Source organism: Rhinolophus sinicus, chromosome 12, assembly GCF_057876585.1.
Source record: "Rhinolophus sinicus isolate RSI-liver-muscle chromosome 12, RSI-T2T, whole genome shotgun sequence".
NCBI classification, from domain to species: Eukaryota; Metazoa; Chordata; class Mammalia; order Chiroptera; family Rhinolophidae; genus Rhinolophus; species Rhinolophus sinicus.
This window is the reverse complement of record NC_142512.1, coordinates 39889220-39906915: the sequence shown is the minus strand read 5'-3', so window position 1 is coordinate 39906915 and position 17696 is coordinate 39889220. Positions and strand designations below refer to the sequence as shown.

The 17696-nt window shown below is 45.3% G+C and overlaps 2 protein-coding genes across 2 annotated transcripts; both read left to right on the top strand.

The window, feature by feature from the left end:
• The first annotated feature begins 9483 nt into the window (after positions 1–9483).
• KRTAP17-1 (keratin associated protein 17-1) lies at positions 9484–9974 on the top strand. Its single transcript, XM_019747560.3, has one exon. The coding sequence runs from the start codon at positions 9535–9537 to the stop codon at positions 9880–9882; it is 348 nt and encodes a 115-aa protein (XP_019603119.1). The 5' UTR covers positions 9484–9534; the 3' UTR covers positions 9883–9974.
• A 5281-nt stretch (positions 9975–15255) lies between these two features.
• Positions 15256–16820, top strand: KRTAP16-1 (keratin associated protein 16-1). Its single transcript, XM_019747740.3, has one exon. It carries the CDS (start codon positions 15256–15258, stop codon positions 16741–16743), a length of 1488 nt encoding a protein of 495 aa, XP_019603299.2. The 3' UTR covers positions 16744–16820.
• The last annotated feature ends 876 nt before the right edge of the window (positions 16821–17696 follow it).

The window sequence follows — 17696 nt, the reverse complement described above, 5'->3', positions numbered from 1 at the left end:
GACAGAAGTCCCCATAATTTCTGACTGTGAAAACCAGCAGAGATTGTGGACGAGTGAGACCCACGGCAGCTACACTCCCAAGCACTCCTTTTAAAGGGACCACACACAGCTTTATTTGCTGATGGACTCACCTGCTATGAGCTCCAGCACTGGGGCAGCAGCTTGAAAAGTGCAAGGGGACATATGGGGAAGAACTAAATAGTCTAGCCTCAAGGTGAGGGCTGGAGGGGCAGCTATCTCCGAGATGGAGGAGCAGGTGGAAGGCATTGTTTCTTTGTTGAACCCTACCCCTCCCAGCATGCAGACTTAGGCAGACGTCATATCTGAGTATCCATCAAACTGGCTATCACCTTTCATCTGCCTGGCCCTAGCGATTCCCTGAGACCACACCCCACCCAACTTGCCAGCACACCCATACCACTTCTAATAGCTTTTCCATATAAGTGGTCTGCCTTGGCTCATGCTGCAGACATTCCTAAAATTTCTCAAAGGTTCACAAAACCCAAACAAGCAGCATCTGGCATCAACACGTCCTGTACCTCTGGCTGAACAGCCCTAAGGCTGACCTAGCAATAGCCAGGCTTGATTCATGGCTTGGCCTCTCAAGGCACCTCCAAGCACAGCACAAGTAGCGGCCATTTCTGGATTGCTTTGTGGCTCATGCCAGATGGCCCCAGGCAGAGCACAGACTGCAGTTGAACTTGGCCTGCAGTGGGTCTCCTCCCAGGAGGCCCCAGGGTTGGCAGGCCAAGCAGCCAGATTTGGACTGGGTTGGAGCATCACCCGGCCACCTCCAAGGACGACACACCCAAATGGCAGACTGTGCAGGCACCAGAGCCCTGCTAAAGCAAACCCTGCTCTGTAGGGTCAGCCCCTGCACAACAGCTCCTCCACTGTATTCACAGCTAGTCCTCACAACCAATCAGTCTGAGGGTTAATCTGCCCACTGACATGCAAACAACAATCAATCTCAACTACAACAAGAGGGCACATACAACACACACAAGGGAAACATTTGGAGCACCCAGCTCTGGTGATCAGGGAGACTGCACCCCTGGACCCATAGGACACCTACTACATAATGCAACTTACTAAGATCAGGAAGCATAGTAGTCCTACAAAGAAATAAACACAGGGATGCAGCCAAAATGGGGAAACAAAGAAACATTTCCCAAATAAAAGAACAGAACAAAGCTCCAGAAAAAAAAAAAAAAAAAGGTTAAACAAAACGGAGACAAGCAATCTACTAGATGCAGAATTCCAAACACTGCTTATAAGGATGCTCAATAATCTCAGGGAGAACTTCAACAAAGAGACAGAGAACATAAAAATAAAGATAGAAAACATAAGAAAGAACCATTCAGAAATAAAGACACAACAACTGAAATGAAGAATACATTAGAGGGAATTGAGAGTAGATTAGCTGAAGCAGAGGATCGAATCAGTGATTTAGAAGATAAGGTAGCAGAACACACCCAATCAGAACAGCAAAAAGAAAAAAGAATAAAAAAAAAATGAGGACAATTTCAGGGGCCTCTAGGACATCAAGCGTACCAACATTTGTGTCATAGGGATACTAGAAGAAAAAGAGAGACAGCAAGGTATTGAAAACCTATTTGAGGAAATAATGACTGAAAACTTCCCTAACCTGATGAAGGAAATAGAAATACATGCCCAGGAAAGTGCAGAGATTCTCAAACAAGATGAACCCAAAGAGGCCAATACCAAAACACATCATAATTAAAGTGCCAAAGGTTAAAGACACAGAGAGAATCTTAAAAGCAGCAAGAGAAAAGCAGTTAGTTACCTACAAGGGAGCTCCCGTAAGACTGTCAGCTGATTTTTCAACATAAACTTTGCAGGCCAGAAAGGATTGGCACAAAATATTCAAAGTGATGAAAAGCAAGGACCTACAACCAAGATTACTCTGCCCAGCAAAGCTATCATTTAGAATTGAAGGACAGATAAAGAGCTTTTCAAACAGGAAAAAGCTAAACCTCCACCACCAAACCAGTATTATAAGGAGTGTTATTAGAGGAAATTCTTTAAGACAAAAAAATAAAAGGTCAAAAATATGAATAATAAAATGGCAATGACTAACATGCATCAATAATTACTTTAAATGTAAATGGATTAATTGCTGCAATCAAAAGATAGGGTGGCTGAATGGATAAGACAACAAGACCCTTACATATGCTGCCTACAAGAGACTCACTTCAGATCAAAGGATACACACAGACTGAGATCAAAGGATACACACAGACTGAAAGTAAAGGGATGGGGAAAAGATATTTCGTGAAAAATGGAAACAAACAAAAAAAGCCGTGATAGCAATACTTATACCAGACAAAATAGACAAAGGCTATAACAAAGGCTAGAACAAGTGACAAAGAAGGACCCAGTAATCCCACCTCTGGGTAATTATCCTAAGAAACCCAAAATGCTACTTTGAGGAGACATGTGCATCTATATGTTCATTACAGCATTTTTTACAATGGCCAAGATGTGGAGGCAGCCTAGTGTCCGATGATGGACGAATGGATAAAGAGTAGGTGGTGCACACATACAATGGCATATTGCTCAGCCATGGAAGGGAATGGATTCTCACCACCTGTGGTGGCACGGATGGACCTGAAGGGTATTGTGCTGAGTGGAGTCTGTCAGACAAAGAAAGACAGATGCAATGTGATTTTGCTTATATGTGGAATTTAAAGAATAAAATAAACAAACAAACAAAACAGTAACAAACTCATAGACACAGAGAAGATTTTGATGGTGGCCAGACAGGATGGGGGCTGAGAATGGGTGAAAAAGCAGAAGGGATTAAAGTACAAATTGGTTGTTACCCAGTAGTCACGTGGGTGTAAAGTGGAATGCCAGGTGGGTACTAGACTAGTCAGGGGGATCACTTCTTAAATTATACAAATGTCTAATCACTATGCTGTACACCTGAAATTAATATAAAATAATACTGAATGCCAACTGTAATTGAAAAATTAAAAAAGTGTGTGTGTGTGTGTGTGTGGGGAAAGGTGAAGGGGAATAGGAAGTTTAAATTTCCAGGTAAAAAACAAATAAGTCATGGGAATGTAATGTACAGCATGGGGAATATAGTCAATAATATTGTGATAGCGTGGTACAGTGTCAGATGGTTGCATGGTGATCACTTCTTTAGATATAAAAATGTTGAATAACTATGGTGTATACCTGAAACTAATATAATATTGTATGCTACCTATATTTTAATAAAAATCTTTAAAAAAAAGGGAAGAGGCTCCAAGAAGGAGGTAGCACTTGATCAGAGCTTTGAAAACCCAAATATTTTGTTCATATAAAATTTGTCTGCCTGTCTTGTTAACTATAAGCCCTTCAGGAGAGACAGTATCTTTACCTCATCAAAACCTAGCGCAAACCATAACATACTGTAAGTGGAATAAATCGGGAACAGTAACACTAATGAGGATTCATGAGAAGGATATTGAAACTTTATGTACTTCTAATAGCTCCAACTTTAATCAACTATTAATGTGTAATATTAGCATAATTCTGAAATAAAAGTTTGATGGGATATGTTTGGACAGAAGAGTGTGTACAGGTCTGAGAAGAGGGAAAGTTTTTCCAAGCATGACCTTTACCTGGTGAGGAGATGAGGAAGCAGGAGGTGTGTTTAGAGCCTGACAGACCAGCTTTTGGTGTGGAGCAGAGGATAAATGTGGTAGTGGGAGCTGAAAGTGCCAAGGAGTGAGGTAGGACCATATCTGGCAGTGCTTTGAATGGTTATCTGTGAGATTTGCTTGTAAGGAAGGATGGCATGTGATGTATCAGGCAGCTACCATGTTTCCCCGAAAATAAGACCTAGCCGGACAATCAGCTCTAATGTGTCTTTTGGAGCAAAAACTAATATAAGACCAGGTATAATATAATATAATATAATATAATATAATATAATATAATATAATAAATATAATATACCGGGTCTTATATTAATTTTTGCTCCAAAAGACACATTAAAGGTGATTGTCTGGCTAGGTCTTATTTTCGAGGAAACAGGGTATGTATAGGCTGGTTTGTGATAGGTCCTAGATGGGCCCAATTGGCCCCACAAGTGGTGGATTGGGTGGGAAAGAAGAAAGATCAATCAGGAGGCTGGTGAGAGAAAACAAGGACTGAGATGGGTGGAGGTGGGGGAGTGGACGGGCAAAGGGTGGGGTGGATTTCAGAGGAACAGCCTGAGGTATGGAAGCTAATTGGAGGTAGAAGAACAATGGAAAGAGAAGGAAGGAAACTAGTACTGGTTGAATACCTACTATGGTTTAACATGAGTGAAGTTTCTGGGCCTGAGGAAACAAAACAACAGTTGGTCTGCAATGGAAAGAGCTGAAAATAGATGACTAGATTTGGGAGAGATGTTGGAAAGTCACCTAATAAAGATCACAGAGCTGGCGAGATCCAAGATGGCTGAGTAGATAAACACTACGCCTGTGTTCCTTCCATGAACACATTGAAACTACGACTGAATTATAGAACAATCAACCTGGAAAACCATCTGAAGTCTAGCTAAACAGAAGTCTTATAACTAAAAATATAAAGAAGAAGCCATGTCAAGACTGGTAAGAGGGGCGGAGACGCAGAACAGGCCGTAAACCTTCCTGTGGCGGTTGAGAATCAGGAGGAGTATGTTGGCCGCAGGGGTTCCCCCCAAAAGCTGTGAGGGACCCTAGCCCTCCACACCAGGCTCCCCAGTCCAGAGTCTTTGTGCCGGGAAGAGGAGCCCCCACAACATCTGGCTGTGAACAACAGTGGCGATTCCGACCATTTGGGTAGGACAGAAGGCTGCTGGGAAACCCAGACATCCTCTTAAACGGCCCGTGCACAGACTCACTCGCTCGCAGGCACTCACCTGGGGCTCCAGCGGAGGTATGGTGACTCAGGGGGCCTCAGAGACATATGGGGGGCTGACTGAGCTGTGTGGCGATGGGAGGCAGACTGCAGGACAGTCAGCATTTTCCCAGTGAGAGGTCTTCCTTCCATGCAGCCTTTCCTATGTTGAGCCCGCCCCCACAGGCCAAATCTGAATCTGATTGGCCTGGTGAGCTCAGATGCTCTACCCTTCTGACTCACTGAGACCCTGCCCCATTCAACTTGCACACAGCTGGAGGCGCTTTCTCCTTGAGCAGCCAGCCCCTTCTGCATTGCACTCTTTTTCGAAAAACTTATCAGAGACCACAGGACCCAGGCAGGCGGCAGCTGGCCTCAGTTTGCTCTGAGACTTTTGCTGAGTCACTCTAGGCTCAGCATTGGCACAAAACCAGAGTCTACATTAACCTGTTGACCACAATTCTTCCTATTCTAGTGACTACTTGAGACCCTGTCTCACAAAACTCCTGTACTCCACGAGGCTTTATCAGGGGCTGAATCTCTTAGGAGCTGGCATGTGGCAGCAGGCCCTGGGGTGTCCTGGTCTTTTGTGGAGCTACCCCAGGCCCAGCACTGGTAGCAGCGGTCCTCAGTTCACAGCAAGGCATCTCCCACACACCTCCTGGGTTAGCACAGGCAGTGAGCAACCGTGAATTGCTTTGTAGCTCCTACCAGGTAGCCCCTGACTGGTCACAGGCACAGGCACCAGAGGGCTCAACAGGCACCAGAGCCCACTGGGGCGAATCCCACTTAGTGGGGTAAGCTCCCTCCCCTCACCCCGCACAGTAGCCTATAAGCTGTGGACGTGGCCAAAGGCTACTTGGCCACGTTGAGAAACCCAAAGCTACTTCGAGGGGCCATGTTCATCCATATGTTCATTGCAGCATTGTTTACAATGGCCAAGATGTCGAGGCAGCCTGGGTGTCTGTCTATAGAAGAATAAAGAGGAGGTGGTATATATACAATGAAAGATTGCTCGGCCAGGGAAGGGAATGGTTTCTTCCCATCTGCGGCGGCATGGATGGGCCTGGAGGATGCTGTGCTGAGTGGAGTATAAGATGGAGAAAGATGATGCAATGTGATTTTACTCATAGGTGGAATCTAAAGAACAAAATAAACAAACAAAACAGAAACAAACTCATAGACACAGAGAACATATTGATGGTTGCCAGATGGAAGGGGGTTTGGGGGAGAGTGAAAAAGGGGAAAGGATTAAGAAGTACAAATTTGTTGTTAAACAGTAGTCATGAGGATGTAGGGTATAGCATAAGGAATATAGTCAATAATATTGCAATAACTATGTATGGTGTCAGATGGGTACCAGATTTGTTGGGGTGATAGTTGGTAGGGCATTGGAGGCAGGGTGATAAAGTAAAGGGATTAAGAAGTACAAACCGGTAGTTACATAATTTACATGGGAGTGTAAAGCAAAGAATAGGGAATATAGTCAATAATATGGTAATAACTATGTATAGTGCCAGGTGGGTACTAGACTAGTCAGGGGAATAATTTCTTAAATTATATAAATGTCTAACCACTATGCTGTACTCCTGAAATTAATACAAAATAATATTGAATGTCAACAGTAATTGAAAAATTTTAAAAGGGGAGGAAAAGGTGAAGGGGAATAAGAGATCCAAATTTCCAGGTATAAAACAATTAAGTCATGGGGATGTAATATACAGCACAGGGAAAATAGTGAATAATATTCTGATAGCGTGGTACAGTGTCAGATGGTTGCTGGACTTATCATGGTGATCACTTCTTTAGGTCTATAAATGTTGAATAACTATGGTGTACACCTGAAACTAATATAATATTGTATGTTAGCTATATATTTATTTATTTATTTATTTATTTATTTTATTAAATTTATTGGGGTGACAATTGTTAGTAAAATTACATAGATTTCAGGTGTACAATTCTGTATTACATCATCTATAAATCCCATTGTGTGTTCATCACCCAGAGTCAGTTCTCCTTCCATCACCATATATTCGATCCCCCTTACCCTCATCTCCCACCCCCCACCCCCCATGTTAGCTATATTTTAATAAAAATCTTAAAAAATAAAGTGACTGTTCCTAGATTTTTATTATTAGGTATCATATTGAGAGAAAAAATTTGTATCAGTTTAAGAAAGAAGGTACCATTTATATTCTGGTGCTACTTATCAGGTGCTTTTTTTTTTCAAAATGGATGTTGCATTTTTTCAAAATAATTTTGGCGTACTTTGGGATAATCACTTTATTTTTCTTCTACAACATATTGATGTGCAAACCTATATTAATGAATTCCCAGTATTGAATTATCTTTTCACTCTTGAAAGAAAATCTGCTGTTTTCACTATTTCATAAACAGCTGGATACATTTAGTATTGCATTTTAGATTTTGCCATCTAAATGTAAATATTTGAGATTATTTTGTGTTCTCTTTTGTGTTAGTTTTATATGTTTTCGATAGAATTTGGCAAGTATTTGCATTGGGATATTTTTCCATATATTTTAATGTCCCTGAAGAGTTAAGGAGTCAGAAAATTATTTGTTCTTTGAAATTTGAAATAACTTTTCTTTAAATCCTCTGATCAGGTAAGTGTTTACATTGTTTTTCAAGTACTTCTTAAGAATTTTTCTGTTTCTTCAGCAGTTAATATTCAGATATTTGATATGAATGATTCACTATATGAAGATTGTCAAATATTTTTGTGTCTAAGATGACACCTCCTTTCTTATCCCTCATTTTTTTCTTGTCTCTTATTTTTTCCTTGATTAGAATAGAGGTTTGTATATTTTTAAAAAATGAATGAAAAGAATGTATGTGTCGTGAACTTTGCTGTCTTATACTTACCCACAGGTGTCCATCCGTGGACGTGGAGTGGTGGGAGGACACTGGACCAGGAAAAGAGAACATTCACGGTCCAGTCTATCATGAGTGTGTCCTCTCTGGGTCTTGCTATCATCTGTATTAAAAAAAAGTGCTTGTGGTTGATGGTCATGCAGCGTTAAATTGTATCAGTGTTTCTCCTAACCTATTTGATAGCCTGAGTCACCTGGAAAACTTTCAAATATGATACAGCTTCTCAAGCTCCCATGAGTGCACATTCTGATTTAATAGGACTGGGGTGCAAGTTGGAGATCTGTGTTTTTCAAAAGCTCCCACCCTAGACAATTCTGACGTAAAATCGGGTTAAGAAATCCTGGACCACATGATCTTTGGGGGGTCACTCCCGGTTCTACAATTCCACCTTCTGTGAAGCGCTGAGCGTCATATCAGATCCAAGTCACCCATTCCTTCTCCCTGTCTCCGCTCCCCTCAACGTCTGGTTCTCCATCCTTCTAGCCCTTCCTAGAGGCTGCTTTACCTCCAGGCCCATCTAAAACGGAAAGGGAAATTGAAAAGGATGTACTGTGTCCCTTGATCCAGATGTCTACATCTTGCCACCCGCCATCCTCACCTCCCACTCTCGGTACTGCTCCCCAGAGGGCTGAGCCTGTAGCCTTCAAAGGTGCCATTATCATTCCAAGAGGATGACCAGGTACTAAAGCCCAAAACGGAGACAGGAAACTTGACCCACCTCAGAATTTACACATGGACCAGAATCCTCTGGGGATTCTTGTCTTCTTCCAGAGGCATTTTATTGCCCAGATGATACTCTGGGTATATTGTACGCTTCTCCCTCATTGTGCCAGATGGTGTTTTAAAAAAGGTGCAGAACATTCCCATTTTGATGCAGTGTTTGGATGTTCAATGATCTCCCTCCCTTCCTTCTTCCTTTCTGTTCTTCATCTCCTCCTCTCCCTCCTCTATAAAGAAAAGGCCTGGGGCTGGGTGTTGCACATTCTAACCACTGCTGTTCCGGCCCATTTAGAGAGAGGGGTGTGTGTCCAGTTCACCATGCAGCCCAGGGAAACGTGGTTCCCCCGCCTCTTGCAGTTTTATGATGAGTCGCTCCATTTCTCAGGGCAGTTATTACTCATGATTGATGCTCATTGACCAACCCCAAACAAATGTGCGGCACACTCTGCATACCACACATACACACAAATATTTGCCTTGCTCACATGGGCCGAATAAAGATGCTACTTCCACCTGGGAGGAACCACACGACCAGCCCTCCTACAGCTGCAGCCGCCTTGCCTTCCGTGGAAGGCTCAGATCATGCAGCTTTTACCATTCTGGTTTTCCAGCACTAGCATCCATGACAAAAGGGCTCGGCTGCCCACTCGCCATCGGAGATGTGGAAGAGGAGCAGCCATGCCAGAGCCGGAATCTGTGGCTGGCTTGTCCTTCCTCTTTCCCACTGGGGCTAATGATGGTTGGTCCATGTTTGGCCATGATGACAGGTCTTTCGGAAGGTGTATTTTTACCCTCTGGACAAATAGCAGTTGGGAGGAGTGGGGCTTTTTTTTATGAGTTGAGGTACTCAGGGCTGGAAAATAAACAGGCAGCTAATGAGACGTTCTATGGAAATTGGCATAAATAATAACAAAGAAAACACTTGTCCCTTGTGCCAACACCCTTTGGGGAGGGGATATAAAAGCTGCTGTCCAGCCGGTGACTGTCACATTTGGGGAACTCCGGCTGCGCTCCTGACCTGCACCCTGACCAGCCGGGATCATGGGGTGCTGCCCAGGAGGGGACTGCTTCACCTGCTGCCCTCAAGACCAAGACTGCTGTGAAATGTGCTGCTGCCAACCCTCCTGCTGCGGCTGCTGCGGGTCTTGCTGCGGGTCTTGCTGCGGCTGCGGAGGCTCAGGCTGCGGAGGCTCGGGCTGTGGGGGCAGCTGCTGCGGGTCTTCCTGTTGTGGATCTGGTTGTGGGGGCGGTGGATCCGGCTGCGGGGGCGGTGGATCCGGCTGCGGGGGCGGCTGCTGTGGGAGCTGCTGTGGATCCGGCTGCTGTGGCTCCAGCGGGTGCTGCGGCCCTGTTTGCTGCCAGCCCTCGCCTGTCTGCGACTCCAAGTGAAGAGCTTGCCCCTCTACTGAGGCAGTCACAGGGAAAGCCTCCATCTGCTCCAGGGGGAGACCCCTGGTCTCCAGGACCCGCCGCACCCCCCAAGACAGTGTCCTGCCTCTCGTGTTATTTGCAGAGGAGGGTTGTTCTCCAACGCCTGCCTGCCCTGGAGTTTTAAGGCCTTGAGAACGAGAGCCATGTGCTGGTGAGGAATTAAAACTGGGTGCTACCCAAAGTGATCCCGGAAACTCAAACGGTGACTCTCCATGGCTTGATTTTCATGAAGTTACATGTCTTGGCACTATAAGGCATTCTCTTACTCAAGATGTCTTTGGGACTGACCCCTCTTCCTCAGTTTTCTGCTGCTTTTGAGATGCAAAAGTTCCTCTTTGTTAACTTCTTAATAAATTCGAGCACGCTGGCATAACCAAATTAGTTCTGCGGCCTCTTCCTTTGCCCCCTCTTGGGCACTGGGCCAGGAAAACTGCCATCTGCCATCCAGGACAGGGGTTTTGAAATGTAGTTTGTGGATCAGCTGCATGAGACTCATCTGAGGGTGGTTAAAATTGGGGTCCTGGAGGCCTCCCTGAGACAGGCAGAGTCAGAACCCACAGGGGCAGCCTGGCAATCTGTTTCTAACAAGAACCCCAGATAACTCTTAGGCACTGACGTTTGAGAACCATACATGTAGACTGAAGCGTCCACACACTGCACGAGATTCACTTGGGGAAGCTTTTGAAAATACAGGTCCTGGGGCTTTGCTGCTAGCGATTCCATCCAGGAGTTCCCTGGGACGTGCATTGTGAAAAAGTCCTGGGTAAATGCTGATGTTGCCCAAGTTTAACTTTGAGCAAGGGCACGGCTTCCTCCTGCACATAGGTCTAGAATGGTTCTGCTGGAGGGCTGCAGGGGTAGTCAGAACTTTCCGGCAAAATTACAGGAGAAGGCTTTGGTATAACAAGCTTGGTTCTGAATGGAAGGGGTTCTGGAAGCAAAACTTTGAGAACACACCGGTTCTAAGGATGTTCTGGGAAGTCCAGGTCCTTCCTCCAGCTTCATGCTTTGGTGAAATCTCCCTTTTCTGGGTTAGGTTTTCTTCTCCTGGAACCAGCTGTGTTTCTTCTGCTTGAGGCCCAGTGATGAGAAAGGTGAGTGTCCATATGCCAGGTGGGGCCTGATGCAGGTATGTATGGATCCAGCTGGAAGGTTAAAATTCAAGAGATAGTTGATTCAACCTCTTGCTGAATGTGACCTTGAGTTACATGTGGAATACAACTAATTCTGCTCTTGCCCTGGGAGAACAATATTTATTTTTTATTCCTACAAAGCAATGTTTTATTCAACAAACAAATAAAAAATATTTTTCTGATTATAAGCATAGCAATGATCCCTAAAAATATGGAAAAAAAATATAGGAAAATACAAAGAAGACATAATAGCCACCTGAATTTTCACCACTTGGGGTTTATTACTGACATATATCTTTCCAGGGTCCTTTCTAAGCATATTTATGCTGCTTTTACTTTTTTGCCTTTTCAAAATTTTCTGTTTCATTTTTTTGTAAGCTAACTTTATTGAGACATAATTTAGATATAATAAAGTATTCCCATTTTTAGTGTATAGTCTGAAGAGATTTGACAATTATATACCATGTTTCCCCGAAAATAAGACCTAGCCGGACAATCAGCTCTAAGGCATCTTTTAGAGCAAAAATTAATATAAGACCCGGTCTTATTTTATTATAATATAAGACCAGGTCATATATAACATAATATAAGATCCGGTCTTATATTAATTTTTGCTCCAAAAGACGCATTAGAGCTGATTATCTGGCTAGGTCTTATTTTGGGGGAAACAAGGTATATTTAACCACTACTGCACTCAAGATATAGAACTTCACCCCCCCCTCCCCCCGCCGCGTCAACTCCCTGGGGCCTTTTGCAGGCAATCCCCCCATCTGACCTGCCTCAGAAAACCACTGGTCTGCTTTGTGTCACTATAAATCTCACCATTTCTAGAATTTCATATACATGAAATAACACAGCGTGACCTTCTAAAATAGTCATTCATGTTGTTGCAGTTATCAACAGTTCATTCCTTTTTATTGAATAGTATTATTGTATGAATAAACTACATTAAAATATTCATCTACTGATGGACATTTGGGTTGTTTCCAGTTTTTTGCTATTATGAATAAAGCTGTTGTGAATATTTATGTACAAATTTTTGTGTGGACATTATGTTTTCATTTCTTTTGGATAAATAACTAGGTGTCGGATTGCTGGGTAAATAGTAAGTGGATAATGGTTCACTTTATAAGAACCTAACCAACTGTTTTGCAAAGTGGCTGTACCATTTTGTATTCCCACCAGCAACATCTAGGAGTTCCAGTTGCTCCGTGTCCTTGCTAACACTTGATATTGTCAGTCTTTTTATTTTCAGCCATTCTAGCAAGCTGTCTAGTGACAGCTCATTGTGTTTTCATTTTTTTGTTGCATTAAGAATCCCAGCAGTATTAGAGGGTCTTGCTTTGGGAGAGAATTCGAGATTTGACTCTGCTCTGGTTCAGTTTTAGACTCTACTATTTAGGTCATTTTTACTCTGGCTGGAATTGGCCCATTAAGAACTGGCTCTTTAACCCCCAGGTCAAAGCTACAGTCAGAGCAGGAGCATGCCAAGGGGACAAAGTTGCCAAGAGGTCAGTTGGTCTTCACTGAGTAGTTGTGATTCAGAGCAGTTCATTCTTCAATTACTCATGACCATGATCTCCTGGATGGGTGAGCGGAAGGTAGCAATTTCTTTGACCTACTGACAGAGAATTGCCCTTCTTAGCTGTCCACAGAGGTCCTCATTCATTCACTCAACAAATATTAACAGTGAACTCCCTAGGTATCAAACACTGCTCTGGGTGCTGGGTATACATCAGTGAATAAACAAAATCCTTGTCCTCCTGGTGCTTATATAATGTCAAGGGGGACAAGAACTACAGAAAAAGAATAAAGTGGGAACGGGCTAGTCATTTAAAAGAGCAGCTTATTCCACTTAGTAGGGAAGGATTCTTTGAGGAGATGACATTCTAGCATAAGAGATGGTGCTATGTAAGTTTCTCAGCTGAGAGCGTTTATGAGGGACTTTCTGGGAGGAGGGTCATCTCCATCTGGAATTTCATTGCTGGTTTAGTCAGGAAGAGAAGGTGGATAGAGATGAGAGGAACTGGAAAGTTGGGGATCAGGGTCTTGGGAGCTTCTTCCCTGCCTTACCTTCTGCAAAGCTGTCTAAAAGTCCTCTGTCTCCATTGCTGAGTCACGTCTCAAAGGATGGCACTTCCTGTTCCTAATCTTCCACTTTGAACCACTAAGTCCTATAGATTTTGCCTCTTTACAACATCTCAGATCACTCCAGTCCCAAGGCACTGCCCAGTTCAGGTTGTCACCATGAAGTTTTTGGGTAATTGCCCCAGACCCCTAATGGTCTGCCCACCTCTAGACTTGCCTTCCTTCTCCAATCCCTCCTCTATAGCCAGAGAGACAGCGCAAAACTTATTATGTTACTCCCCTGCTTAACACTCCCAGGTGTCAGTATAAAAATCCAAATTATCATGGCCGATGGGCCTTTCATGATTGAGTGCCTAACAACCCCTCTAGTCTCATCACTGTCCCTTCTCGTCCCCTTGCACTTTTCATCCAGGCTATAGGACCATTTGCTGCTCCCTAAATGTATTATGCTTTTGAGAAGCCTTCCCTAACTTCCCAAAACCATAGTGATGTTTTTCCTGGGTGCCCCCAAAGCATGCTGCTCATCCATGAGCACTTGTGTGTGTACTGTACCACAATTGCTTATATTTGTATCTGTCTCTCTTCTAAACTTGGGCTCTTGATGGCTGGAGTGGCAACTCATTCATTTTGTAGCCATCACACAGAACCCAATGTTGGCTGGGCTGAATGGATGAAGAGAAAAGAGTGAATGATTATACAAATTAATGAAGAGAAGGATGGTGAATAGATGACAAAATAGATCAGCTTTTCCAAGGGACAGCTTGCCTTTTACATTGATGTTGAAAGTACATAGTTGAGGTAAGGTAAGGCCTTGGTGAACAAGGATGTCAGGGCTTGGTGTATAGAAGCCTAGGGTTCGTGTCTCATTTCATGTCTGTCTCAAGCAATAGCATTGACATAATGCTTTGAGAAAGTATTTGTGTTCTTTGCTTTGTTCCCAATGTCTTTGTGAAAGACCGCTTGTCTTTCCTTTTTACCCTTTGGGTCTTGGATGTATCTTTCTTTTAGGAGCTGTTAAAATCATCAAAGGATGATAGAGTATACAGATGTCATATTATAAAGTTGTACACCTGAAATTTTTATGTCATTAACCAATGTTATCCCAATAAATTGAATTTAAAAAGATCGTCAAAGGTAAGAAGGACTTTGGAGGTCTACTGAATGCTTGAGGTGGGGGTGAGTGGAAAGAGGGAAGAGAAGCAGAAAGGCAGGTCAAGTGTTTTCCAGGCACAGGTAGAGCCAACGGTCTGGGGCAGGGTCGATCACAGAACAGAATGGAGGACAGCATTGTGGGCTGAGCCTGTGGTATGTGGCTTTGACAAGGGCCTCTGAGAAAGGTCTGTCCAGACAAGATGGTGAGAAGGAAGAAAAGCAGTCCTAGATTAGGGGGAGAGCTGTGTGGGATCTTTAGCAAGTAACAAGCTTTTCGATTCTAACCCCCTTTTCCTTTCTTTACCTGAATGGGGTAAGGGGAATCCTATCTCATGGGATTGCTGATGGTTTTAAATAAGATCACTGTGGTAAGTGGAGTCATTTACAATCTAACCCAGATGCCCCCTCTTCCACCGAGCTCATCACTGCTCCCCTTACTAATCCCTGCATGTCTAGTGTTGAGTTTATCATTGCAGTGCAATGAGTTTGCCTGCGTGCTTGTCTGCCCACCAGAGAGTGACATCCATGAGAACGAGTGAGTAGGTCTTACTCATGGGCATCCCCTGAGCCCAGCCCAGGGCCTGCTGCAGAGGCCTAGAAGATGGATAAATTATAAGTTCCTTTCTTCTTCTCCTGTTCGTGATGCTTAGAAACACAGGTCATTTAGCTTGGAGGTGATGATGCTTATTGCAAGATGACCTATAGCTTGAAGGGGTCCAAATTTAGCAAGTCAATAAACAAACATCTTCTTTATGGGTAGGTAAACAACTTCAGGTCAACAGACCTGGGCATAATAAGATGTTCCTCTGAAAACTGGCCCAAACAGCAATGAGGAAAAGACGCAGGAGCTCAAAACAGCATGTTCCAGTGACGGGGTATAAAAGTGAAGGCCTCCGAGAGCTGTCCCAGTCAGGTAGCAACCTCGTAGCACTTACAAGGGAGCAGAGACATCTCCATCATGTCTGGAAACTGCTGTTCTAGGAAATGCCCCTCCGTGCCAGCCATCTCTCTCTGCTCCACTGAGGTGAGCTGCGGAGGGCCTGTCTGCTTGCCCAGTTCCTGCCGGAGCCAGACGTGGCAACTGGTGACTTGTCAAGATAGCTGCAGATCATCGAGCTGTGGCTCACAATGCTGTCAGCCCTCCTGTCCCGTGAGCAGCTGTACCCAACCTGTGTGCTGCCAGGCCACCATTTGTCAGCCCTCCTGTCCTGTGAGCAGCTGTGCCCAACCTGTGTGCTGCCAGGCCACCATTTGTGAGCCCTCCTGTCCCGTGAGCAGCTGTGCCCAACCTGTGTGCTGTGAGACCACCATTTGTGAGCCCTCCTGTCCCGTGAGCAGCTGTGCCGAACCTGTGTGCTGTGAGGCTACCATTTGTCAGCCTTCTGGCTCCGTGAGCAGTTGCTGCCAACCTGTGTGCTGCGAGGCTGCTTCCTGCCAACCAGTCCTCTGTGTGCCCACTTCATGTCAGCCCATCGTCTGTGAACCCAGCTGCTGCCAGCCAGTCATCTGTGAGCCCAGCTGCTGTCCAGCTGTCTGCACTGTGCCGAGTTCCTGCCAACCAGTGGTCTGTGAGCCCACCTGCTGTCAGCCGGCGTGCCCCACGCCGAGCTGCTGTCCCTCCGTCTGCTCTGTGGCTGACAGCTGTCAGGCTGTTTGCTGTGATCCCAGCCCTTGTGAGCCATCTTGCCCAGGGCCCAGCCTCTGCCAGCCTACCTGTGTGACTCTGGTCTGCCAGCCTGTCTGCTTTCGCCCTGTCTGCTGCCTTCCGAGCCCTTGTGAACCACCCTGTGTCTCCAGCACTTGCCAGGAGCCCTCTTGTTGTGTCTCCAGCATCTACCAACCCATCTGCTCAGAGCCCAGACCCTGCTCACCAAGTGTCTGTGTGCCCCGTCCATGCCAACCTTCCTGCTACCTACTCAAGCGCTGTCGATCTGTCTGCTGTGAGCCTGTTTCCTGCCCATCTGCCTCCTGCCAACCTCTCTGCTACCGCCCGGGGTCTTCTGCATCTGCTGTCTGCCAACCAATTTGCTCTCGGACTTTCTACATACCCAGCTCCTGCAAACAGCCTTGCGCGACTTCGGTTTCCTACCGCCCCATTTGCCGCCCAATCTACTCTGGACCCCTCACCTACAGGCAGCCATACGTGACGTCCATCTCCTACCGTCCTCCCTGCTACCGCCCCTGTTACTCCATCCTGCGCCGGCCGGGCTGTCTCACTTCTGTCTCCTTCCGCCCGGCGTGCACCCGCTTGTCTTGTTCTGACTCCTGTAAACAGGATTGCAAAAAGTCCACTTCCAGCCAACCGGACTGTGCTGACTCCACGCCCTGCGTGGTGGAAGTTTCAAAGGCCAGTTCCTGCCAGCCCACTGAGGCCAAAGCCACCACATCAACTACCTGTGAGGCCAGAGCCAGCCAGCCTGATGCCACCAAGACTGCCAACCGCTGAACGACCTCAGCCCACCAATTCCTGCAAAGCAAACCTCCGACGAGAGATAAAATTGGATTGTGCCCCCCAAAGCTCATCATGACTTAGCTGCAATCTTTTTCTTTCTGTACCATCACTTGCCATCTGTTTATGCTTCAGAGAACTTACCAGAAATGTCAGTATCCTAATGGCCCAATGGGAGACCTCCTGGGCACCGAGAGGGGGACATTCTGAGTCCCTGTCTGCTGCTGCCATCAAGCTGAGAAGAGCTGCTTTGCCACATCATCTCAAACCCCTTTCCTGGCATAAATGTTTTCTGCCCTCATACATCTGCTCCCTTGCTGTGTGCTCGTGTCCCTTGGGGATGTCTTTCATGAGATAAAGATATTTAACTGTCCAATAAACGTGGCTAGGTTGAAGTGACACACTGTTTTCATTGCTCTCTCATTAGTGCCATATTCTCATCAGCGGACTTGCTTTATCTTTGAAAGCAGCTTCTTTCATCCATCCATCCATCCAACAAGCTTTTTAGGTAGCTGTTCGGTGCCAGGGACTGCTCTGGGCAATAGGAATGAGAAGCTGAAAGTCTCAGTCCCTATTCTCAAAGGAGCTCCCTTTCCGGTGGGGAGACAGACAGACAGAGAGACAATTAACTATACATTCCATTGTGCTAAGTACTGAGAATGAGGTAAGCACACAGCATGGTGAACTCCACAGGGCATGGGGGCAACCAGGGAAGGATGCCTGGGGGCTGTGATACTGAAGCCTTGTCTTTTAGCAAAAGTGGAAATTAAACAGTTAGAAACTGGGAAGGAAGAGCTTTCCAAGCAGAGGCAACATGTACAAATGAATGGAGCTTGTGAGCACACTGTTCACTAGGTGAAGCCTGGGCAGAGGGCTGCTTAGGGAGGTGAGCTCCGAGGTCAGATAAGCAGACAGTGACCTGCCCTTGTCAGGCCTTATATGCTGGACAG

Coding starts and splice junctions, on each gene's coding strand:
- KRTAP17-1 (XM_019747560.3), top strand. CDS start 9,535: ATGGGGTGCTGCCCAGGAGGGGACTGCTTCACCTGCTGCCCTCAAGAC.
- KRTAP16-1 (XM_019747740.3), top strand. CDS start 15,256: ATGTCTGGAAACTGCTGTTCTAGGAAATGCCCCTCCGTGCCAGCCATC.